Source organism: Sminthopsis crassicaudata, chromosome X (genome assembly GCF_048593235.1).
Source record: "Sminthopsis crassicaudata isolate SCR6 chromosome X, ASM4859323v1, whole genome shotgun sequence".
Lineage (NCBI taxonomy): Eukaryota > Metazoa > Chordata > Mammalia > Dasyuromorphia > Dasyuridae > Sminthopsis > Sminthopsis crassicaudata.
In genome coordinates, this window is record NC_133623.1 from 53,195,142 (window position 1) to 53,220,973 (window position 25,832).

The 25,832-nt window shown below is 42.1% G+C and overlaps 2 protein-coding genes across 6 annotated transcripts in view; one reads left to right on the top strand and one right to left on the bottom strand.

Moving 5' to 3' along the window:
• Positions 1 to 25,832, top strand: part of TENM1 (teneurin transmembrane protein 1) — a 3,105,198-nt gene that overhangs the window by 430,794 nt on the left and 2,648,572 nt on the right. The window lies entirely within an intron of this gene.
• Positions 10,085 to 14,323, bottom strand: LOC141548368 (polyadenylate-binding protein 1-like). Its single transcript, XM_074277224.1, has 3 exons — positions 14,218 to 14,323; positions 12,430 to 13,431; positions 10,085 to 12,387 (listed from the first exon to the last, which is right to left on the bottom strand). Exons 2-3 carry the CDS (start codon positions 13,309 to 13,311, stop codon positions 10,414 to 10,416), a joined length of 2,856 nt encoding a protein of 951 aa, XP_074133325.1. The 5' UTR covers positions 13,312 to 13,431; positions 14,218 to 14,323; the 3' UTR covers positions 10,085 to 10,413.

Here is a 25,832-nt window from a genome sequence, read left to right on the forward strand (position 1 = left end):
AGCAAAATTCTTTCCCACTAATTTCAGAATCATCCCAAAGTTCCTAATCAAATGTTTTTCTCCTGCCTGAGTGACAATCAGATAAGGTTTTATTGCCCTTTACTCTAGCAGGCTCTGAAAAGTCTTCAGCCTATTTTTTTTTTCCTTTAGTTACAAATTAGTACATCAGGTTAAACATTTTAAAATCACAAGCAAGCTGTCAAATAACAAATTCCCAAATTTCTTTATCATTATTCTTAAAACTTAACAGAGCTCTTAAATGAACAAAACAGACAAATCACACAGACTGTAGTTACAGCATTAAACAAACATTTAACACATAAAGAGTAGTTTTTTTTTTCAGCTTGAGATTCTTCCCTCCCAGAATCCAAATGGAGCTTCTCTAAACTTCCAAGCCCCATTTGGTGCATTTCTCTACCTTCACAGAGAATGCCTAGTTGTAACCAGAACCAAGATATTGCATGGAGTCAACCAGAATCAGAACCAGACCCAGATGGTATCAGAACACCCAGGCAGATTTATACTCTAGAATACCCAGAGTTGTGCCACTGGCACACAGAACCAGATGTGTCTTAGAAGACACTCAGAGGATATCTTTCAGAATCCCAGAATGATATCTTTTTCAGAATTTGATGCTTCTTGGCATTTTATTATTCTGAAAATACAGATGCTGGTGTAAACAGAATAGATAAACAGATCAGATGTCCTAAAACAGACATTTAGACTTATTTTCCCAAGGCCAAATGAATATGAAGGTGTCTACCATTGGGTGTGGCAGCAACTAAAAACTGCTCTCTTCTGTGGAGACTCTGGAAACAAATCCAGAGGGCCGGCCTCTCCAGGCCAAGAACTCTGATCTCTAGCAGCCCCATGGCTGAAAGCAGAGACCCAAAGGTCTCTAATCTCTACTCCCATTCTCTGTTTCTATTATTTTGGTAGGACCTCCATTATGTAATGCTGAAAAAACAGAGGCAAGATAAAGATTAGAGAGTTTTTAATATTTTATTAATTGGAGAGTTTGATTAACTGGACAGGACTCTCGTCTCAAAGTATCCAGTGGCGAATGTGAGACTCCCAGATTTCTTTATAGTACTCTTGAAACAAAGGAAGAAAAGAATGGGAAGTTTCTGGACCATAAATTTGGTTCTAGGGAGCCAGAGTCAGGATGTTTGAATAAACAGAAGTAAAGATGTGAGAGGTATCTGAGATAGTCTTATCTTTTGGAATATTTAGAGGGGGTAGTGACATAAATTCTTGAGGACAGAAGGACTTAGGAGCTAGGAAGTCTGATCTCCCCCTTATCTTGAGTCTCACATTAACAATTTATAACCTGAGAGCAAGTGGCCCTCAGTCTTAATGAACCAGAGAGGGATTTGCAACTAAGGAAACTGAGGCAGAACCAATTAGGGAAATTGAGTCAGGACAATTAAAGAGAACTGTGTCCCCTTTCCAGGGCCATATTCTTCCTTCCATCATTTCCCCACCCCCAAACATAGCTAACCTCCAGATTTCTGTTTTGTCTTTTCCCTTTTTTTAGTGACTTCATGTGTTAGCGTGGATTCAAATGTTATCTATATGTAGATGCTCCCAAAACTAGGTACTCAGGCCAAATCTCTCCTGCTTATCACTTTTATTTGTGTTATTTTCCTGTGTTTGAATTTACACTCTTTGAAAGTAGAGTATTTTCCTTTCTGCACTTTTATTTCCAACATTTAACACAGTACTAAATGCTTAATGAATGTTTTGTTTTGTTTTTTAAATTCAGTAATTCATTCATTCCTCTGAATCTCAACTTGGATATTTAGTTGGTACCTCAAACTCAACATGTCCAAAAGCAAATTTGTTAGTTTCTCCCTAAACCTCCCCTTCCTCTACATTTTCCTAATTTTTTAAATGAATAGCACTATCATTCCCCCAGTCACCCAGAATGGAAACTTTGGGACCACATTTGAAGTTCTTGCTCTCCTTCCCTCCCTCTTTCTCCTTCTGTCTGTCTCCAACTCTCTTCTCTTCCCCTTTCCCTCTGTCTCTATCTCTTTCTGTCTCTCTGTCCCTCCCAACTCCTACATCAAGTTACTTTCTCTGATTCTTGGAGTTCAAAATGCTTTCTCCCTCCCTTGCACCTCTCCTTTGTCCTCATCGTCCCCCATCTTGTAATACATTTATCTGTATCCCCAACTTGTTCCCCAAGGAGATTACAAACGTCTAAGGGTAATAACTGAGTGTTCCATTTTCTCTTTAGGCAGGAAAAGTAGGTGGCATGGTGAACAGAATGTGAGACTTGACATTAAGACGACCTGACCTTGAATCCCTGTCTCAGATTCTTATTAAATGTGTGACACTGGACATGTCACTAAGTCTGTCACCTCAGTTTCTTCACCTATAAAATGAGCCTAGTAATAGCATCTACTTCACAGGAATATGTGGAAAAGAGGAGATGTTATATATAAAGTGCATTGCATAAAGCACAATAAAAGGATATGATTAGGGACTGGTACCAGACCTCTGACTTCATTAGCATGGGCATCTTCTGGGTTAGGAAACTCCCTGTATCAGTACAGGTCGGTACCCTCTAAGAGAGTTGTGTAGCCCAGAGATTTCAAATAGGAGGCCCACAATGCTCCCCAGTATGATTTGGACCAGATCTAGATGTAGGAAAACATTTAACCAAATAAATAAAAATATAATAAAATGTAGAAGATATTACATTCTAAATCAATAGGCTGATTTTGTCATCCATATTTCCATTTTTTTTTCCTTTTCATGCTATCTCCCCTCCAGTCTCTAGAAACCCTTGATAAAATGTTTGTCTTTGGTCCAGAAGAGATGGCCTCTAGGGGAGGGAGTGGGGATTGGAACATGAGGTTTTGCAAGGGTTAATGCTGAAAAATTATCCATGCATATGTTTTAAAAATAAAAAGCTTTAATAAAAAAGAGATGGCCAAATGACCATTCTTTTAAGTAACCTGTTGGCCTTGTTAATAAAATAATTAAGTTGCTCCCCCTCTTAAAAAAATCTATCAATACAATATCCATGAAGTTGTGTATACAGATCAGTTCTTCTTGTTTTCTAAGAGTTTGATACCTCTGGCCTAGATCGCTGGACAGGTTAAGTGATTCACTCAGATCCACAAAACCAGCCCATGTCAGTGATTTGAGGCCAATTCTTTCTTCCTTAAAAGCCTCTATCAACTATACCACTTTCCCACTGATAGTTATCATCATTATCATCATCTGGCCAAAACTTGAAGCATATTAATAAATCTGCTGAATTTTAATGTAATATGCTTTTAAAAATTTGGTGTGAGTAGAGACAATCTACTGCTTACTAAATGGGCTCATGGGAGTCTAGGTGATGCAGTAGATAGAAGGCTAAATCTGGAATCAGGAAGACCAAGTTCCAGCCTGAAATACATCCTGTCTTTGTGACCCTGAGCAAGGCCTTGAACTTCTCTGTCTGCTTGTTTCCTCCTCTGTAACATGGAGCTAACAATATTCACTCGCCTCCCAGGGTTGTTGTGAGGATAAATGAGAGATTATTTATAAAGCGTTTTGCAAAACTTAGTGTTCTTTAAATGTGAGGATGATGGTGATGGTGACCTTACTCCTCTAAGTCTATTTTCTCTCTGTAAAATGGGGGAAATCATTCTTTGTCTTCAGAGTTGTTAGAAGAAAATCCTTTGTCAATTTTAAAGCTCATTAGAAGTGAGAGTTATGATTAGTTGTTCTTCCTTATCCTTTCAAACATTCCAAGTTCAATCCCTCCTCCAAGGCTGACCATCTACTTATATACCCTTTTTAGAAGAGGCAGGTAACCCAGTAGATAGAGTATTAAATCTGGAGTGACGGAACCCTCAAGTTCAAATATTGTCTCAGACACTTAATAGCTATGTGACTCTCGGCAAGTCATTTTACCTGTTTGCCTCAGTTTCCTTAACTGTAAAACAGGGATAAGAATAGCACCTACCTCATAAGATTGTTGGGAGACAACAAATGATACATGTCTAAAAATGCACTTGGCACAGAGTCTGGCACATAGTAGGTGCTATATTAATGCTTTCTCCTTTCCCTCCCCCCAAATCTGACCTTACAAAAATCAGATAATAATCTAGAGATATCATCCAGAAGGCCTGCCCACATCTCACTTTTGTACATATGCCATATTCCTCCTTTGCCACCTAAAAGTTGTGAGGGAAACATACTGAGCTAAAATAGAGCCCTATATTTTCATCATCCTGTCAGGTTGGCCCTCTTATTTGGAAAACAACCCTCACAAATTATGGATCTGGACTAACTCCCCGTTTCTGATGTCTGATTATTAGCAGCCTCTTAAAGGCGGTGTAACTTCATCTAGATTTATAGTACTTCTCTCTTGCATTTATTTACAAGTGACTGGATCTCCTATTGATGTGCTGCTAGCAAATTTACAAGGGAGCATAGTAAAGCATGAATCAGAAATATATGCTGGTTTAAGATTTTGGGAGATGTGTGCCTTGGAATCCCAAATAATAATTTATCCAGGTTATCACAGGGTAGTGATGACTATAAAACATCCCATTGGCAGCAAACTGAGTGCTGAGTGGGACTGCCTCTTCTTGACTCTTATCAGTTCTCTGGGGAATCAGGGAAGTGTGGGATTTTCTGGGTTTGATAATATTTCATCAGCTACTTCTCTCAAGAGGCTCCCTTTCACTAGTCTTCAAAATGAACCCTCTACTCCAATCAGAAAGCACTCCCGTCTGCCCTGCTAATGCCTATCCAACCCCATCTCCCTGTCCAGAATACATTTCTGCTATGTTCCTCTCCACTCTTCAGGCCCAGTGCCAGCTCTGCCTCCATCCAAATACCTTCCTGAAGCATCTGGACCTCTTCTAGAATGTCCCCATAGTACCTAATCACCTGTTTCCTCATCTCCTGTTTCCCCTACAAATCTAAACTTCCCAACAAAATTTTCCATTTGCCACAGGCAGGGATCACATCTTCCGCTGATTTGATCTTGTATACAGAGGTAGATATGCAATAAAGATTTGTCAGATTGAGAAAAAGAAATTAGCTGCAATATTAGCGTTGAGGTATAGTGGAAAGGGTGCTGGATTGGGACTCAGAAGAGATCTGTGTTCAAGCCCACCCACTGGCAATTCTTGCTGGTTTGATCACGGGACAGGCTCTGAGCCTGTATTCTCATCTCTCAAAGTGGTACCTACCTCATAAAATTGTTCTGAGGAGAAATGAATGAAAAAATCCATTTATATTTTAAGTTACTAAAGTTTAAAACTGCACTAAAACTTTTGAGACACTCTATATGTAAAGAACTTGGCTTTACATATTATATATGTAATATGTATTAATATATATAATAACATTATATAAAAATATATATAATATTATATATTATCATATAGAATATAAATATATATTATATATAATAATAAATTATAGTAATATATATTATATATGATAATGTAATATAATATATATTCTATATTATATAACATAATATGTATTATAATATTATATAATACAATAACATAATATATATTATAATATTATATAATACAATAGCATAATATATATTATAATTTTATAATATATCATATACAATATTATATAATATAATATGTGTTATAATAATATATTATATATAATAATGTAATATAATATGCATTCTACATTATATAATAACATAATATGTATTATATTACATAATACAATAACATAATATATATTATAATATATAATACAATAGCATAATATATTTTAAAATATTATATAATATAATAACTTAATATATTATAATATTATATAATACAATAGCATAATATATATCATAATTTTATAATATAATATGTATTATAATAATATATAATAATGTAATGTGATATATATTCTATATTATATAATAACATATGTATTATAATATATAATACAATAACATAACATGTATTATAATATTATATAATACAGTAACATAATATATTATAATATTATATAATACAATAATATATATTATAATTTTATAATATATTATATCACATACAATATTGTATAATATAATATGCATTATAATAATATATGTTATAGATAATAATTGGTCACTTTTACAGACCAAGTCACATTCTGTCCTTTATTGAAAACAGAAAGGGAGTAGATTAGATGGCCTCTCCCAGCTTTAGGAGCCCATGGGTGACCTTCCCTGGTCCCCTTCTCTTCTGTATCAGATGAGATAATGTAAGTGCTTGCTTAGCAGTGTCTGGCCCAGAGTAGGTGCTATAAAAGTACTTATTTCCCTTCCCATTCCCCTTCTGTAAAATGACCTGGGGCAGGCGGTGGGGAGAGTATTGGACTAGACAACCTCAGAAGTCATTTCTAGGTCTGGATCTGTGATTTTATGTCAGTTGTCAGTTATGTCAGTTATTTCTGAGCATTCATTTATTTAATGGTTTCTTATTGGCCACCTACTGTGAAAGGCTTTGGATTGAGCAGGATAAATAAGTAAGGAAGACGTTTAAAATTTCTTTTAGAGGCAGCTAAGGTGGTGCAGTGGCACCAAGAAAGACTCAGGGAGGCCTGAATTCACATGTAACTTCAGATCTTGTCTAGACGTGTGACTGGAAAAGTGGCTTAAGTTCTGTCTGACTCTGTTTCCTCAACTGTAAAATGAAAATCAGAATAGCGCCTCCTCACAGGGTTGCTGTGAGGACCAAAGAGCTAATACCTAAAAAGTATTTAGCACACAGCACATTTAATAAATGCTTGTTCCCTTCTTCTTCCTTTTTTCTTAACTCCCAGGGTTCATAGACAGCATGACTTTTTTTTTTCCCTTTTCTTACCCAAAGGGGTGAAAGTTAGTTGGAATTCCATTTTGCTCTTGCCATTTTCAATGAGATCAGTTGAAACAAATACAAATAGAATGCTAACTTCTCTCAAGCAGATAGTACTTTCTGGATATGTAGGGAGGAAATCTGCGGCCTTCAGTGGAAAATAGGAGCAAGGAAGCTGAAGGATTGAGTTCTCTGTACACATTTTCCCTCCCAAATCCAGGAGCACAAATATTTTTTTGATGGATTTTCATATTCAGTCCAAAACATATTTTGAATAACATTATGGCTGTGACACACAGCAACAAAAGGCAGACATTGCCAGGCTGCCAGAGGTAATCTCTGTCAGTCACTCAGGAGAACAATAGGGTTTTTTGACTGGACTGTCCACCTCAGGGCTTCCTTGCCAGGCTTTTGTGTCTGTTTGTCAAGTCCCTGCATTATTTAAATGCGTTATATGTTGATAATGAATATCCTTAGGGATTTTCTTCTTCACAGAAATGGGGAAAAGTATCTGAGAGAGAATATGAAACAGATGACTCCTGTGGTGGGGAATGTGTATCTGTTTCCACATTTAATTTTTTTTTCTGATGAGTTTACCTAACTTGATCAATATCAGTAGACTGCGCCTTCTCACACCAGTTGGGTTTAACCATCTGAACTGAAACCAGTCAAGCAGTCAGTGTGAATAACTAGTCTTGACTGCTCCTCACCCCCCACTGAGCTAACTGACCAGTCACTTCAGTCACCAATTGAATGTAGACCTCAGTATTATCCTTCTAAGTCTGCTGTTTTGGCCCTGTACACTCTTATGACAAACAGGCAGTGTATAATCCCCACCAGCACTCCCCAAAGTAGGTATAACCTTGTCACTTTACTGCTGACTTTTTAAGTTGCGGGTGTCTGTTGGGCGATGGTCCCGCCTCCCTTTGGAGGTGCTGTATTTGGAGATTTCATTGTCCTTCAACATGACTAAGAATATTGGACAGTGATTGAATGCCACCCGGTACTTATTAATATGCATGTTGTCATTTGTCATCTCAGTCATCACTGACACTTTTGTCATTTCTTTTACTGTAAGCATTATATTGGCTCTGAGTTCCTAGATTCTGCTCCCCTGTCTTGCGTGCAAACTCATCAAAAAGATCCCTTAGCATCTTCAAGAAGCCTTGCTAATAAAAAAATCATTTGTTGAAAGCTAGGATTTAAACCACTGTGTGACACATTAAAGACATAGAAGAGAAAATAAGGGTCCAGGAGTCCAGGATATGCTATCCTTTTGAGCAGTTAAGTGTGTCAGTTGTCCTATAAGAAGTTTAAATGCTGTATTAAAAATTAATAAAAGTTTTAAAAGAAGCTCAAATCCCCTTATTCAGAGAAATCTAAAGAAATCAGTCCAAATTATGTAGGTTTGCTTGCTACATCATCATGAAAGCATTGTGGTGGGGCAGAAATAGAGCCAGATTAAGAGTGAGCCAAAAGACTTGTTTGAATTTGACCCATGACTGTTACCATCTGTGCCATTAGGGACAAGTTACTGAACTTCCCTAAATCTATGTCTTTATTTGTAAAATGAAGACTGGATTTGATGGTCTCCAAGTCCCCTTCTAGCTCTAGATGGAGAGTTCTTAACAGTTTTGGTGCCCTGAGCCCCTTTGATGGCAGTTTGTTAAAGCTGGTGGACCCCCCCTGCTGAGAATCATGGTTTTTTTTTATATTACTAGAGAAAATGCTATATTATTTCCATTAGAGGCAATTGAAAATTAAGCTGTGATTATTCCCATCCAAGTTCATGGATGCCTTGAAATACCCCCAAGAGCAGAGGCCCTGCCCTAGCTTTATGATCCTGTAGGTGAATTTGGACAAGTCACTAGGCCTTAAACCTCAGTTTCCTCCTATTAAGAGGAGTGGTCTAGATGGACTTGGAGAAGGCAGAGTTATATGCCATGGCATGACACAGGTAGCATCTCCTAACATCCCTTCAGAATGAAAATGTTCCTTTTGATTCTTCTGAAAATATTAAAATATCCTCCCAACTAGAAAGTTGCAGCTTTTCAGAGTCCTTGAGTAATTCAGAATTTGTCCACTTCTTACCTGTTCAATCCACTTCCACGGCTTTTTCCATCCAGTCTCTGCACCCTGAGGCTGCAGCTCTTCTTTCCATGTATTTCCTTTATGGCGAATGCTTCCCCCCCCCCCCCAGTGCTACCCCTGGAACTTTTGGTTCTCTTTGATACTCAAATGCCACCTTTCATAGGCCATCCATGGTTCCCCCCCCATGTTCTAGTGCTTTATCTTTCTATCTGCTGTGTCTTAGTGTATACATAGATATATACACATCATTTTTTCCATTAGAATATATATATTTTTAGAGCAGGGACTGTTTAATTTCTGCCTTTGTATTTTGTGGGCTCAGCATGGTGTTTGATCAGTAAAAAGTGTACAGTAAAAACCTGTTAATTGCTGTTTTCTGTGGACCCCTGTGATTCAGCCAAGTTGTCCAAAAGATAATGGAGAAAATTTAAATAACCAAATGCATATATACACACACACACACACACACACACACACACACACGTGTATATATAAAAATATATACACATATGTGTATGTTTACACAAAATATATCTGTGTGTATGTACCAATAATCACATTTTGTAAACACATCCTTGAAAATGGTTCGATGAATGTCCATTTACCAAATAAAATATAAAACTGGAAAATTGGAAATACAGTTAAGATTTTAGAAGCAATCTTTCCTAGAGTTCTAAAGCAATCTTTCCTAGAGTTCTAAAGCAATCTTTCCTAGAGTTCTGTATCTCTTGCCCCCTTCCCCATTTTCTTTATTCTGTGAATATCTGCTATGTAAATGTAGTAAGGGCCCTGTGTTTTGTTACTCTTTGCAGAATTTTTATTGTGGCAGGCACTTCTCCCATATGTTATCTAAAATAGGGCCACTATTAAAAGACCTCTGTCCACGATGGAGACTTAAAGTGACTGAGATGTGTCATTTTGTGTGCTCCAGTGGCTTTAGATGTAAATAGTTGCTAGATTTGAGTTTTTAAAATGAAAATATACATTTAAGTTTTTGATATGTGATGAAAACTTTTTCTCCCCTCCCTCAACGCCAAGTAATTTATCTGGGTTTTTATATGTTACCACTTTGGATTTTTATTAGGCTTTTTTTTAAGGGTTTTGGTTTTGTTAAATAAATAGACTACTGAGACAAGAATTTAGAACTGAAGAGTTAGATTTATTTGCTCAATGGTTTTCTATCTTGTTTGCGCTAGTTGTATTTCTACAGTTTCTTGTTTGTGTTGTTTTCTTCTTTCTGTTCTGCTTTTTAAAACTTGCTTGGTTGTTTTTTTAAACTTGTTGTTGTGTTGTTTTCTTCTTTCTGTTTTGCTTTTTAAAACTTGCTTGGTTGTTTTTTTAAACTTGTTGTGTTAAACTTGGTTGCTTTTTTTAAGTTGGTATAAACTTGGTTGCCTTTTTTTTGTTTTTGGGGGGTTTTTTTTTGGTAACACTTAGGTTTTTCTGTGCTTGGAACTTTTTGAGTGAACCAGGTATTGAGCTTTGTGAATACTAACTTTGTTTAATCTGGTGGAAGCCTGGAAGGAGTTGCAGCTTTTCTCTGGGTAGCTTCTTTCGCCTGGTGGGCCTGCAGGACAGCCACAGCTTCGTCCACTTTGGAGTGGAGGGATTCAGGAGACTCAAGCATGTGAAGAAGCTCGGAGTTGTCGATTTCCAGCAGCATGCCTGTGATCTTACCAGCCAGAGCAGGATGCATGGCTTGAATGAGTGGAAATAACCGTTCTCCTAACATCTGCTTTTGCTCTTGGGGAGGGGCAGCTGCTAACATGGAGGCCGTTAATACCTCTTGGGTGGAAACATGGACAGCAGGCTGCGGTATGTTAATTTGCATCGGTACCTCAAAATGCTTTGGATTGCGGACACCAGCGGCATATTTATATTGCTGAACTGCACGCAGAGTGGGAATGAATGGTGGACGGGGCGGCCCGAACAGCTGATTCGATGGAGTGACGACGCGCTGGGTGGTCATCATTCTTGGAACTTGGCCCGAAGCAGCTCGCATAGGATTATATGGGGCTCTAGGAGCCTCGGGCCTGATGACACCAGAGACAGTTGGAAATGGGTGAAGTCTTCCACTTGGAGGGCCCCAGTGAGAAGTTGTTCTGAGTTGGGGAAGGTGACCATAATGATAGTAAGAAGTGCGGGTCTGAGAGGATGGTACAGTGGTCATGTAATAGCTGGAAGATGGTGTTGGCTGGTGGTAGGGACTGCGCACTGGATTGGCAAAGGGCTGAAAGTTAGCCATTCTCCGCATATACTGGCTTGTCAAGTGCGCTTGGCGTTCTTCTTTGCGCTGGGCTAGCGCTACATACAGAGGCTTACTAGTTACTAATCTGCCATTCATTTCTGTGACTGCCTTGGCAGCCTCATCTGGTGCTGAAAAACAAACAAATCCAAAGCCTCTGCTGCGTCCTCCTTCCATCATGACCTTTGCACTTGTAATTGTACCAAATGGGGAGAATTCTTTTCTCAACCGCTCATCATCAATAGTATCATCAAGATTTTTCACATAAAGATTGACCCCTTGGTACCTGGTATTTCTGTCTTGTTTAATCTGTTCAAAATGGCGTTTCAATTCTGTCTGCCTCTCTCCCTTTTTCTGAGCTCTGCCTACATAAATCTGTCTTCCATTGAGTTCTTTTCCATTCATTTCATCTACAGCTCTCTGGGCATCTTCATGTCTTTCGTAACTAACAAATCCAAAACCTTTAGACCTCCCCCTTTCATCAGTCATTACCTTTACACTCAAAGCCCTCCCAAATCTTCCAAATATTTCACTAAGTCTAGTATTGTCCATGTCTTCTCCAAAGTTCTTGATGTAAACGTTGGTGAACTCTCTAGCTCTCGCTCCAAGTTCCAATTCTCGCTCTTTGCGGGATTTAAAGCGACCCACAAATACTTTGAGGTCTTTCAAAATTATCCCATTCATCTTTTCTATAGCTGTTTCAGCAGACTCTTGAGTTTCAAAGTGAACAAAGCCGTAGCCTTTGGAGCCATTCTCATCACTGACCACTTTGCAGGACAGAATATGACCGAAGCCAGAGAAAGCATCAAATAGGGCCCTGTTGTCAATGGACTTTTCAAGATTTTTAACAAAAATGTTTCCCACACCGCTCTTGCGCAGTGAAGGGTCACGTTGGGACCACATAATACGAACTGGCTTGCCCTTGATCACATCCAGGTTCATGGTTTCCAACACCCGCTCAGCATCTGATGATTGCTGAAAGTTAACATAGGCGTATCCTAGGGAACGCCGGGTGATCATATCCCTACACACACGAATAGATAAGATGGGACCCGCTGGACTGAACTTCTCATATAACATTGCTTCGGTCACATCATGATGGAGGTCGCCTACGTACAGGGACGCCATTTGTCCCCCAGTGGATCCGCTTGCCCCCTGGGACACGCTTGTTCCTTGGGGTCCGCTTGCTTCCAGGGGCCCACTTGCGCCTGCTTCCAATCCACGACTTGCCTGCCCGCTTGCCTCTAATACGCCGCCGCTTGCCTCTAATACGCCGCCGCTTGCCTCTAATATGCCGCCGCTTGCCTCCATGGGGGAGCTTGTCTCTCTCATATCTCCTGCCCCGCTCAACCCACTCGCCTCTCCAGGCTCTTTTGGCATATTCTCTTCATTTTTTCCACTCTGCTGACTTGGTTTGTTCTCTCTATTGGGCTCGTTCTCTCCACTAGGCTCACTTTGATTCTCTGGGCAAATCGCTTTGGGTTTCACCACGGGTTCCTTAAGTTCCATCTTAGTAACACTGGATCCCGTCACAGTCTTATCCGATCCTATTAGAGCTTCCTTAGCGTCCATAACTGGCTCAGTTTCTCTCATCACAGGTACATAAGGTTCAGTCACAGTCTCATCAGATCCTGTCACTGGCTCATTAAGTTCTATCACTGGCTCTTTTAGTCCCACTGGTTCTGTAAACTCACTCAGTTTTGTTGGTTCAGCCACCGCCTCACTTGGTTCCATCACTGCTTCGCTTGACTCCACAACCGCCTCGCTGGATTCCACAGCCGCCTGGCTTGATTCCACCGCTGCCTTGCTGGATTCCATCGGTTCTGCCATTGCCTCACTTGGTTCCATCAGTTCCGTGGCCGCTTTGCTAGACTCCGCCACTGCCACCACCACCGCCTCACCCGCCACTGCCACTGCCTCGCTTGACTCCACCGCTACCGCTACTGCCTCCGCCTCGCTCGACTCCGCCACGGTCTCCGCCTTGCTTGACTCAGCCACTGCCAGCACTACCGCCTCGCTCGACTTTGCCACCGCCACCACCACCGCCTCGCTGGACTCTGCCACCGCCACGCTCGGTTCCATCATCTCCTCGCTTCGTGACATCGGTTCCGCCACCGCCTCACTTGATTCCATCACCTCCTCGATTCGTGACATCGGTTCCACCACCGCCTCGCTCGACTCCGCCACCGCCTCGCTCGACTCCGCCACCGCCTCGCTCGACTGCGCCACCGCCTCGCTCGACTGCGCCACCGCCTCGCTCGACTCCGCCACCTCCTCGCTCGACTGCGCCACCGCCTCGCTCGACTGCGCCACCGCCTCGCTCGACTCCGCCACCGCCTCGCTCGACTCCGCCACCGCCTCGCTCGACTCCGCCACCGCCTCGCTCGACTCCGCCACCTCCTCGCTCGACTGCGCCACCTCCTCGCTGGACTGCGCCACCGCCTCGCTGGACTCCGCCACCGCCTCGCTGGACTCCGCCACCTCCTCGCTCGACTGCGCCACCGCCTCGCTGGACTGCGCCACCGCCTCGCTCGACTCCGCCACCGCCTCGCTCGACTCCGCCACCGCCTCGCTCGACTCCGCCACCTCCTCGCTCGACTGCGCCACCTCCTCGCTGGACTGCGCCACCGCCTCGCTCGACTCCGCCACCTCCTCGCTCGACTCCGCCACCTCCTCGCTGGACTGCGCCACCGCCTCGCTCGACTGCGCCACCGCCTCGCTCGACTCCGCCACCGCCTCGCTCGACTCCGCCACCGCCTCGCTGGACTCCGCCACCGCCTCGCTCGACTGCGCCACCGCCACCGCCTCGCTGGACTCCGCCACCGCCTCGCTGGACTCCGCCACCGCCTCGCTGGACTCCGCCACCGCCTCGCTCGACTGCGCCACCGCCTCGCTGGACTCCGCCACCGCCTCGCTCGACTGCGCCACCGCCTCGCTCGACTCCGCCACCGCCTCGCTCGACTCCGCCACCTCCTCGCTCGACTCCGCCACCTCCTCGCTCGACTGCGCCACCGCCTCGCTGGACTGCGCCACCGCCACCGCCTCGCTGGACTCCGCCACCGCCTCTCTCGACTGCGCCACCGCCTCGCTCGACTGCGCCACCGCCACCGCCTCGCTGGACTCCGCCACCGCCTCGCTGGACTGCGCCACCGCCTCGCTCGACTCCGCCACCTCCTCGCTCGACTGCGCCACCGCCACCGCCTCGCTGGACTCCGCCACCGCCTCGCTGGACTGCGCCACCGCCTCGCTCGACTCCGCCACCTCCTCGCTGGACTCCGCCACCGCCTCGCTCGACTGCGCCACCGCCACCGCCTCGCTGGACTCCGCCACCGCCTCGCTTGACTGCGCCACCGCCACCGCCTCTCTGGACTCCGCCACCGCCTCTCTGGACTCCGCCACCGCCTCGCTCGACTGCACCACCGCCACCGCCTCGCTCGACTGCACCACCGCCACCGCCTCGCTTGATTCCATCAGCCCCACCACCTCCTCGCTGGACTTCACCACCGCCTTGCTTGAGTCCGCCACCGCCTCGCTCGACTGCGCCAGCACCACCATCTTGCTCGACTTCATCACTGCATCACTCAATAACGCCACCACCTCTCTCGACTCCGCCACCGCTTCGCTTGATTCCATCAGTTCCACCACCGCCTCGCTCGACTCCACCACCGCCTCGCTCGATTCTGCCACTGACTCACTCAACTGCGCCAGCGCCACCGTCTCACTCAATTCCGTCACTGTATCACTCGATAACGCCACTGCCTCGTTCGATTCCGCCACCGATTCGCTCGATTCCGCCACCGCCTCACTCGATTCAGCCACCGCCTCACTCGATTCAGCCACCGCCTCACTTGTCTCCACCACCACCTTGCTCGATTCCGCCACCGACTCACTCGATTGCGCCAGCGCCACCGTCTCGCTCGACTCCATCACTGTATCACTCAATAACGCCACCGCCTCATTCGATTCCGCCACCGCCTCACTCGATTCAGCCACCGCCTCGCTGGACTCCACCACTGCCTCACTCGATTCTTTCACCTCCTCGTCCAGTTCCGCCACCACCTCACTCGGTTCCGCCATCGCCTCGCTTGGTTCAGTCACTGCCTCGCTCATTTCCGTCACTGCCTCGCTCGTTTCCGCCACCGCCTTGCTCGATCCCATTGGTTCAGTCACTGCCTCACTCGATCCTATTGGTTCAGCCACCACCTCTTTCGATCCCATTGGTTCAGCCACCACCTCGCTCGACACCATCTGTTCAGCTACCCCCTCTCTTGGCCAGATTGAGTTAGCCACCTCACTTGATTCACTCATCTCAGTCTCGGTCACCTTACTCACCCTGAGGGGGTCGGTCTGCTTGACCGCCTCCAGTGTTTCAGTCAGTGGGGTGGTACCACGAATATTTTGGCTACTAGGCCCGAGAGGTTCACCCAGAGCCTCGAGGTCACCGAGGGCGCTAAAAGCGCTGGCGAGGGAAGAATGGTCTCCCGCACCTTCGGCAAGACCCGCCTTGCTATCCGGAGGTTTGTAGGAGGCCATTTTTTACCTCAGGAATAGCAAGTTACGGAGAACATGAAATGGCATCAAGCGCCATCAACGCTCTCCTCGAGACTGAAGCTCCAGGGCCTGGGGTGACAGGGAAATGCCTAACAATGGGGGGGAGGAGCCAATACAGACAGCGCTTAGGAACAGAAAGGCTGATAAGTCAAAGGCATTTCTATTGGCCAAGCCCAGTACAATTCCGTGACTTGAATGCGTCACAATTGCTTACACTGCAGGGTGTGGCGGATATGGGAGGGACGTCTGCTAAGAAAGGAGGAAGGAGAAAACTGGGTTAGACCAGAGAATTAGGGGGGAGGGGACGCAAGGTGGGACAGGAAATGGGATAGAAAAAGGGGAAGTAAGGGAAAGTGAGCCAAAACATTGCAGATAAAGATAGCCAGGTCTTGGATGAATTTTAATCTCTTGAAACTTTGGTAGCCCCACATATAGGAAACTCCAATCTGGTTTTGTGAAGTCCAAGATCTTGGGTTCAAATGTTGATTGAAGCCAAATAAACAAGTATTTGTTCAGTACCTGTTGTACAGGAAGTTTTATTATACACAAAGGTAGCAGTACAGCTCTAGAGAGCTGGCCCTCCTGCTGAGAAAAACCTGAATTCAAGTCCCAGCTCTGATTTCTGTAGAAAGTTACTTAAATTTTGCGTGTTCTAGGTAGTTCTCTCAGATTAAATTAGAGAATAGTTGCTAATTTCTCCATAGAATGAAATCCTTCTGCCATTCCTGGTGGAATTTTGTGTCTAAGACCAACCCTGGGGGCCCGGCCACACAAATGGCACAACAAGGAACTAGGGTTTCCCCCTGAATAAACAGAGTGAAATCTGGACACTGCCAATGGAATAAGGGGAAAGTCAGGCTTCTTATTATTTCAGACACAAGTGCTAATCACATTCTAGACCCGGCACTCCAGGGGCCTTTCTGTACCACACTAGTCCCATGCCGGGCCTATAGTAGCAGGGGCCTTTCTGTACCACACTAGTCCCATGCCGGGCCTATAGTAGCAGGGGCCTTTCTGTACCACACTAGTCCCATGCCGGGCCTATAGTAGCAGGGGCCTTTCTGTACCACACTAGTCCCATGCCGGGCCTATAGTAGCAGGGGCCTTTCTGTACCACACTAGTCCCATGCCGGGCCTATAGTAGCAGGGGCCTTTCTGTACCACACTAGTCCCATGCCGGGCCTATAGTAGCAGGGGCCTTTCTGTACCACACTAGTCCCATGCCGGGCCTATAGTAGCAGGGGCCTTTCTGTACCACACTAGTCCCATGCCGGGCCTATAGTAGCAGGGGCCTTTCTGTACCACACTAGTCCCATGCCGGGCCTATAGTAGCAGGGGCCTTTCTGTACCACACTAGTCCCATGCCGGGCCTATAGTAGCAGGGGCCTTTCTGTACCACACTAGTCCCATGCCGGGCCTATAGTAGCAGGGGCCTTTCTGTACCACACTAGTCCCATGCCGGGCCTATAGTAGCAGGGGCCTTTCTGTACCACACTAGTCCCATGCCGGGCCTATAGTAGCAGGGGCCTTTCTGTACCACACTAGTCCCATGCCGGGCCTATAGTAGCAGGGGCCTTTCTGTACCACACTAGTCCCATGCCGGGCCTATAGTACCAGGGGCCTTTCTGTACCACACTAGTCCCATGCCGGGCCTATAGTACCAGGGGCCTTTCTGTACCATACTAGTCTTGTGCTAGACTTGTGGATAGAGGGGTGTTTCTATACCATAGTAGCCATGTTCTAGGCCCATAAGTACATGGTTCCCTCTGTACAATACAAGTCACCTTCAAGTATTTAAGGCCCGTAGCTCCAGGGGTCTTTCTCACATGCTAGGCCTATAGCTGCGTAGTTCCCTTTGTACCATATTAATCATATGTTATATGTGTACCTCCAGGGGTCTTTCTCTAACCACACTAGTCACATACTAGGCTCAGGGCTATGGAAAGTGTTTCCATACCATACTAGGACCTTAGCTGCATTGTTTCTTCTGTATTATACCAGTCACATGCTAGACCCATAGCTGCATGATTCCCTCTGTAGCATATTAGTCACATGTTAGACCTATAGCTGCAGGGGTCTTTCTATACTATACCAGTCACATACTAGGCTCAGGGCTATGGAGACTATTTCTGTACCATACTAGAACCGTAACTGCATGGTTCCTCTGTACCATACCAGTCACATACAAGACCCATAGCTGCTCACTGTACCACATTAGTCACATGCTAGAACTGAAGCTGCAGGGGTCTTTCTACACCATGGTAGTCATGTTCTAGGCCAGTGACTGCAAGGATCTTTCTATAGCATAATAGTAACATGCTTGGCTCAGGGCTCCAGTAGGTGTTTCTCTTCCATCTTCGTCTTGTTCTAGGTCCAGGGCTCCTGGGGTCTTTCTGTACCATACAAGTCACATGCTAGGTGGTAGCTGCAGGGGTCTTTCTGTACCATAGTACTCATGTTCTAGGCCCAAAGCTGCATGGTTCCCTCTACACCATAGCAGTCACATACTAGACCTGTAGCTTGCAAGGGCCTTTCTCTATCTTAGTAGTCATAATCTAGGCCTTTAGCTGCATGCTTTCCTCTATACCATACCAGTCACATGCAACACCCAAACCTGCATGAGTCATTCTGTCCCATAATCGTCATGTTCTAGGCCCGTAGCCCCTTCTTTACCATAGCAGTCACATGCTAGACTCATAACTGCAGGGGCCTTTCTCTAGCTTAGTAGACATGTTCTAAGCCAGTAGCTGCAAAGATCTTTCTATACCATACCAGTCACTTGCTACACCCATAGCTGCAGGGGTCTTTTATTAGCATTGTAATCATGTTCTAGGCCCATAGTTGCATGGTTCCCTCTATACCAGACCAGTCACATATTAGACCTATAGCTGCAGGAGTCTTTCTCTACCTTAGTAGTCATGTTTTAAGCCAACGGCTGCGAGGGTCTCTCTATACCAAACTAGTCACTTGCTACAGCCATAGTTGCAGGGGTGTTTCTGTACCATAGTAGTCATGTTCTAAGCCCGTAGTTATATGGTTTCCTCTGTAACATAGTAGTCACATGCTTGGCTCGGAGCTTTGAAGAGTCTTTCTGCATTGTACCAGTTACATGTTAGGCCTGTTGTCTGGGGGTCTTTCTGTACCGTAGTGGTCACATGCTAGTCCCATAATACCTGTGGCCTTTCTCTACCATACCAGTCAAATTCTTGGCCCGTTTCTCTAGGGGCATTTCTGTGTCATATTAGTCACATTCTTTACTTTAAACCAGCGCCACCAGCCCCTTTCTTCCCCCTCAGATCCCTTATCTGTAAAATGAGCGCTTTGGATTAAATGCTTCCTAAACCTCCTTTAAACTCTAGATCTAGACCAAACCAAGGGCTCAGAGCAAACACTAAGCCCACCACAACTTTTCAGCATGAGAAGGACTCAATAACTTTAATGTGGGTGTTGCTGCTGGTATTTTTTCATAAGATAGAAATTATTTTATCTGTGTTTTGTAATACTCTTTCTTTATACTGATTTTTGTTATGATTTTTTTTTCCTGTGTACTACATACTAGTCACAATCTAGGCCCTGTGCTCCTGGGGTCTTTCTGTACCGTACCAGTCACATGCTCGGCCTGTAGCTCCATGGGCCCCCACCCAGAACCTAAGCGATTTGGTTGCCTAGAACATTCTAGATTATATAGTCCATAATAAACAAAAACATTTCTTGATTTCCTTCACTCTGCATTGATTGTTTCCCCCCCTTCCCTCACCACATAACCTCTTTGGGAACAAGGATTTTTTTTTTTTTTTATTTAGCATTCCCAACACGGCGTGGGTAGCTTATACATAATAAGTGTTTTGAGTAATATTTGTTGAACACAAGCTATATTCCTTTCTTTTTTTTTCTCTCCTGATTTTTTCCTTTTATTCTGATTTTTCTCTTTCAACATGATTCATAAAGAAATATATATTAACAAAGTTAATAAACTCATATGACCAGAAAAATTAAAACAGTTAATAAAAAATGTTTTTAAGAAGAAATGTCTTGTATACATATATTGTATTTAATTTATACTCTAACATATTTAACATGTATTGGTTAATCTGCCATCTGGTGGGGGGGGGGGAAGGAGGGGAAAAATTGGAACAAAAGGTTTGGTAATTGTCAATGTTGTAAAATTACCCATGCATATATCTGGTAGATAAAAACAAGAAGGAAGGAAGGAAGGAAGGGAGGGAGGGAGGGAGGGAGGGAGGGAGGGAGGGAGGAAGGAAGGAAGGAAGGAAGGAAGGAAGGAAGGAAGGAAGGAAGGAAGGAAGGAAGGAAGGAAGGAAGGAAGGAAGGAAGGAAGGAAGGAAGGAAGGAAGGAAGGAAATAAGGAAATAAGGAAATAAGGAAATAAGGAAATGTCTGTTGCACCAACCTTATGAGCAATGCAATGATCTAAGACAGTTCAAAGAGGCTCATGATGGAAAATGCCCTCCATACCCAGAGAAAGAACTAAGGAGTCTGAATGCGAATCAAAGCAAACAATTTTCATTTTTTTCCCTTCGCATCATTTCCCCCCTTTGTTCTACTTCTTCTTTCACAACATTACTAATGCAAAAATATCTTCAGTATGAGCGTACATGTATAACTATATCCAATTGTTTTCTGTCTTGGGGGTGGTCAGAAGGAAGGGACGGAGAAAGAAATTGCAACTCTAAATCTTATAAAAATGAATGTTGAAAACTATCTTTTCTTGTAACTAGAAAAAACAAAATACTATTAAGTGGGAAACAAAAAGGAAAAGGGTGAAAAAAAGAAATTGTTTTTGATATTAACAGAATGACCAAACTGTAAAACCCTAAAACATGTCAGCTCTCTATCCCTAGTATTTTCTTTTACAGTATGATTTTTATACTGACTAACCTCCCTTGGGGTTTCAGTGAGAGGAAAAAGCAAAACAAAAAGATCACCTCTACATACTAGTGTAAAAACCTCGCTCATTGCTCTGGAAATCTAGCTCATCAATCAGTCAGTATTTATTAAGCGCCTGTTATGCTCAAGTCACTGTTCAAGTATCGGTCTCTAGGACATAGATTGTAGCTCATATGTTTCTTTTCATAGTTTAGAAAATATTTCCTCAAAATCCACCAAGGCCATACAGAGGAATAAGAGACTGACAAAATGGAATAGGTTAGTCTTTCAGGGTGCTTTCATTAGACTGATAACCTTAATTCAAGTAAGTTTTGCTTGTTTTGAGGTTAATTCCTTTCTTTAGGAACAACCATTTCAACATCTTAGTAATATGATTATGAATTTGTGTTATTTGAGATGATCAGTCACCCACAGAGATTTCTCTGGCCCATATTTTGTCATGTGTTCAAATGTAATGTAAAAGCCAATCCTTTTCCTTAAAAAAAATGTACTTACACATTTAATATTGAATATTGATACAGCTATTTAAATTTCCCACATATACTATAATATTTTGAGATTTTCCTATAGGTTTATTAAATGGACATTTTTTTCTTTCCATTGTTTGGTAGCTGCTTTTATATAGGGCAGCTAGACGATACACTGGATAGAACAAATTTGATCTCACTTAGTACTTACTACTAGTAGTGTGACCCTGGGCAAGTCATTTAACCCCAATTGCCTCTCAAAAACAAACACAAAAAAATAAAAAGCTACCTGTTTTTATTTCAACTCATAGAAATATAACTTTTTAAGTCATCTCCTTTAAATTCCTGCAAATTCATCTAGATATCTAATTAGTATGAATTGTCCTTTTAAGTTTGGCTTTTGCTTTGCTTTGCGCTGTTTAATCAAAAGTCTTTCCTCATTTCCTTATATTCCTCATAATTTTAGCCCGAATTTTGCTACAGATTCTGTTACATGAATATACCACAGTGCACTCGACCATTCCCTTTTTGTTGGATATTTGGGTTGTTTTCCAATTTCAGTTTGGGTTTTGGACTTGTAATATTGTTTTGAATGCCTGGGGATTCATAGTTCTTCTTTGTTGGTTTTGATTAGTCTTCAGAGATGCTCTGTGCTTGCTGAAATCACTAGATCAAAGTTAGGGACATTTTTTAAGCTTGTACTGCATGCTGTTTCCTTGTCCTCCAAAAAGAGTCCAAAAATATGTGGCTGGTAGTCATTAGGGAGGACACATAGCACAATGAATGGGTAGTTGTTATGAACTCAGAGGTCCTGGGTTCAAAAATTGCCTTCTATGCTTACTACCTGGCTGACTTTGGGCTTCAGGTTCCTCACCTTTAAATAAGTAGATTAGATTACGTAGCCTCCTAGTCCCATTTTAGCCATAGGTCTATAAATATAAGGATTGTGCCTAATTTATCACAACTGCTCCAGTGTTGTTTCATCTCTTTTAATTATTATTCTCATTTGCTAGTTCAAAACAATACCTCTTGGTTATCTTAGTTTGTTTTCCCTTACTTTTTAATTTTTAATAATGTTTAGAATTTTTAAATATGATTTTTTCTTGTATTTTGAAAACTGTCTTGTCATAACTTTTACCTCCTGGACTGGATGCTCTCACTGATGCTGTTTAACAGTTCTTTATGTAGTCGCGATGTCAAGTTTTTACATTCCTGTTTGCCATAAATATTTTCCATAATCTCTTGGTTTTCTTTGAATTATAGTATTTTTCTTGCAATGACTTTTTCAACTTTTCATGTAATTAAGCAAATCTATCTTTTGCCTAATCTTTTTGGGAGATTGATCTACCTTCTATAATTGAGCTTAATAATAACACTAATAATGATGATAATGACATCTATATAATAATTATACTATGCCAAGCACAGAGTTATTATCTCATCTGATTACATCATTTGAGTCTCCTAACAAACCTGGGCGATAAGTGCTGTTATGAATCCCGTTTTATTGATGAGGAAACTGAGGCAGAGTTTAAGTGACTTCCCAGAGTGACATAGCTACTAAGTGTCTAAAGCTAGACATTATTTGGTATTCTATATTTTATAGTTTAAAGAAAATAGATCTATTTAGGGATGGTATATTAGAGCCCAGAGTCTAAAGTCAAAAAGACTTAAGTTCAAATAAGGATTCAGACACTTGCTAGCTGGATGACTCTGAACAAATCACATAAGCTTTGTCTTGCCTCAATATTTCTTCAACTATAAAATAGTTACAATAATAGCACCTCCATTTAAGGGTTGTTGTGGAGATCAAATGAGGCAGTATTTATAAAAGTGCTTAGCACCATGCCTGGGACATAGGTGATGCTATAAAAATGCTTTTTCTCTCCCTTCTTCTTACCATTTGACTGGATTTTACTGACATGGACAGTATGAGATGTGGGTGTAAATTTTTTTCCCAATTGCCAACAAATTTTCCCCCAAGTACAATTGTCATATAATGAAACCTTTCCCTGATTTTATATATATTTTTCTCAAGGTTCAACATTAATCATTTGTATACATTATTTTGGATGGCTGATTTCGTTCCTTTCCTCTACTTTGATGTGACTTTTCATCATAAAGCTCTTTTTTATTTTCACTATTACTATTTTTCACTATTACATTAAATATTTAAATTTATTTTTTTATTTAAATCATTGAAAGTAAATAAAAAATATTTAAATTAATTTGTAGATTATTATCATTTTTATAGTTACTGATCTGAATAGCCCATGAACTTATAATTATTAATTAAGTTAATGTTCGTAAAACACTTAGTTTTACCTGGCACACAGTAGGAGCTTAATAAATGCTTATTCCTCTTTCTCTCCCATTATTTAGATCTTTTTTTTTATTTCAGGTATTTTAATTTAATAACTATAATCCAATAGGAATTGTTTGTAGCTTAGTTCTCAGAAATTTGATTTTTTTTTTCTGTAAATGAGGTCTTTTTAATATATTTTCCTGATTTTTATTGCTAATAAATAAGAAAGTAATTTTTTTGTGGGTTTAACCTTGTATCCAGGACCATTGCTAAATTAGTCTTATTTATCCTTTAATTTTTGGTTCAAAATGTTTTGTTTTGTAGCTATATTATTATGGCATCCCCAAGTTGTAATATTTTGACCTCTCCGTTTGCAGTGTTAATCCCTCCAATTTTTTTTTCTATCTTTCTTGTGATTGCTTAAATTTTCAAAAGTGGGTCAAATAAAAGCAGTGGCAGAAGGCATACCAGTTTTGTACATATTTATTTTTAGTTGGTAATACATATTTTTCCCCATTGTATATTGTATTAGTTCTTGGATAGAGGATAATACTTTTTATTGTTTTAAGAAAAAAAATTCCCTAGATCTATTCATTTTATGCTGTTATTTTAAATCATAAATTGTTGGATTTTTATCAAAGGTTTTTTTCCTACATTTACTGATATAAATCATGGGTATTTTAAAGACTTTGGCTGGATAAGGGAGCTGTGTGCTTTGTTATGTTAATAGCTTTTCTGATGTTGAACTAACCCTGCATCCCTGGTATAAACCCTGCTTGGTCATGATAATAAGTACTTGCTGAGTTGAATTGAATTGAATAATGAATAATTTCCATAAAGATATTGCCATTACCGATTGGCTAATATTTTATTTAGCATAGTTTTGTCTCTATTGATTAGGGAAATTGATCTGTAATTTTCATTAGTAGTGTTATGTTTATTGGGTTTTAAGATCAGTACCCCGTGATTTTTTGCTCTATAAATAAGGGTAGGGCCTGGATTTGAAACTCTGGGGAAGGAAGCACAGATTTTCTTCCCCTTGTGCTCTGGAATTGTATGTTTTTGGAAGAACTGAGTCTATAACATCATCTCCCAGATGCTTTTTGTCATACTCAAGGGGTAGGAGGAGTCAGAGAATGGCTAAAAAAATAGGTGGGTTCCCAAGAGAATCAAGGGGAACCCATGGGGTTCTTTCTGCTTCTGTGGAGTTCCTGAAATTTTCCTGGAGCTTGGTCAGAGGTGGGAAGTGAGATAAGATCATAGGCCCTCCAAAGCATGGAGACCATTACCCAGCTTGTTCACTTGGGGAGCGGTGATGGGGATACAGCCTTTTCTATTCTCTCAGTGATTTGTTTAAATGCATTTGCTTTTTCTTATTTTTTCTTTCCCCCAGTTTTAAAAAGAATTTCTGCGTGTGAATGTGAGTGTGTGAGTGTGTAATAAAAAGTGAGTTGGGCTTCGTTTCTAAATTAGTAAGGGGATTTAGGCAGAGGCTACTGTCCTGGCTGTTCCACCATCTTATAGAAAGTCCTTAAATCAATCTTTTTTTCTTCCCGTCTCCATACACTCTGTACTCACCCGGTTTCTATTCTCTCTACGTGACAAACAAGAAGCCTGTTTGTCTAGGGAACAAACCTTGGAAATGCACAGGAATGACAAAGGAGTAATATGTCCCTTACATCAAAGACCTGCCTGACAGTAGTCAGATAATCTGTATTCCATCTGGGGAAAAGGCAAGAGAGCTGGCAGTATTTGACTATGCTTGTCTTCTTTCCTCCCTCCCTTTCCTTCCAATTTCTCTCTTTCTCTCTGTCTATCTGTTTCTCTCTCTGTTTCTGCCTCTGCCTCTCTCTTTCTCCATCTTTCACTCTCTGCTCTCTCTCTCTCTCTCCATCTTTCTCCATCTCTCTCTCTTCTTTCCTCCTTCCTTCCATCTCTCTCTCTCTCTCCCTTTCTCTTTTCCCCTTTTTTCTTTCCCCCTTCTTCTTCTTCTCTCCCTTTTTCTTCCTGCTCTTTCCAGTCCTTATTTCCTTTCTCTCTTTCCTTCTCTCCTCTCTTTCCTACATTCCTTCCTTCTTTCCTTTCCCCCTTACATTCTGTTACCTTTCTTCTTTCCGTCTTTCTTTCCTAGTTTTTTCTCTTCCTTTCTTTCTCCCTCCCTCCCTTACCTTTTTGCTTTCTTCCCTCTTTCTTCCTCTCCTTCCTTACCTCTTTATCTTCTTCTTTCTTTGCTTTCTTCTTTCCTTTCCTGTCCCCTCCCTTCCACACAATGGAAAGCTACAGAATTTGCCGGTGTCTTTGACAGCTTGCATTTTCCAGAGAGGGTCTTCCTACAATCTGGACACCCCTATCCCTCTGGTATATTGTCCCCTTTTAGAATCCTTAGAACATAACTTTCCATAACTTAATTAAAATCTAGGGAATTGCTTTATTGCTAAATCACC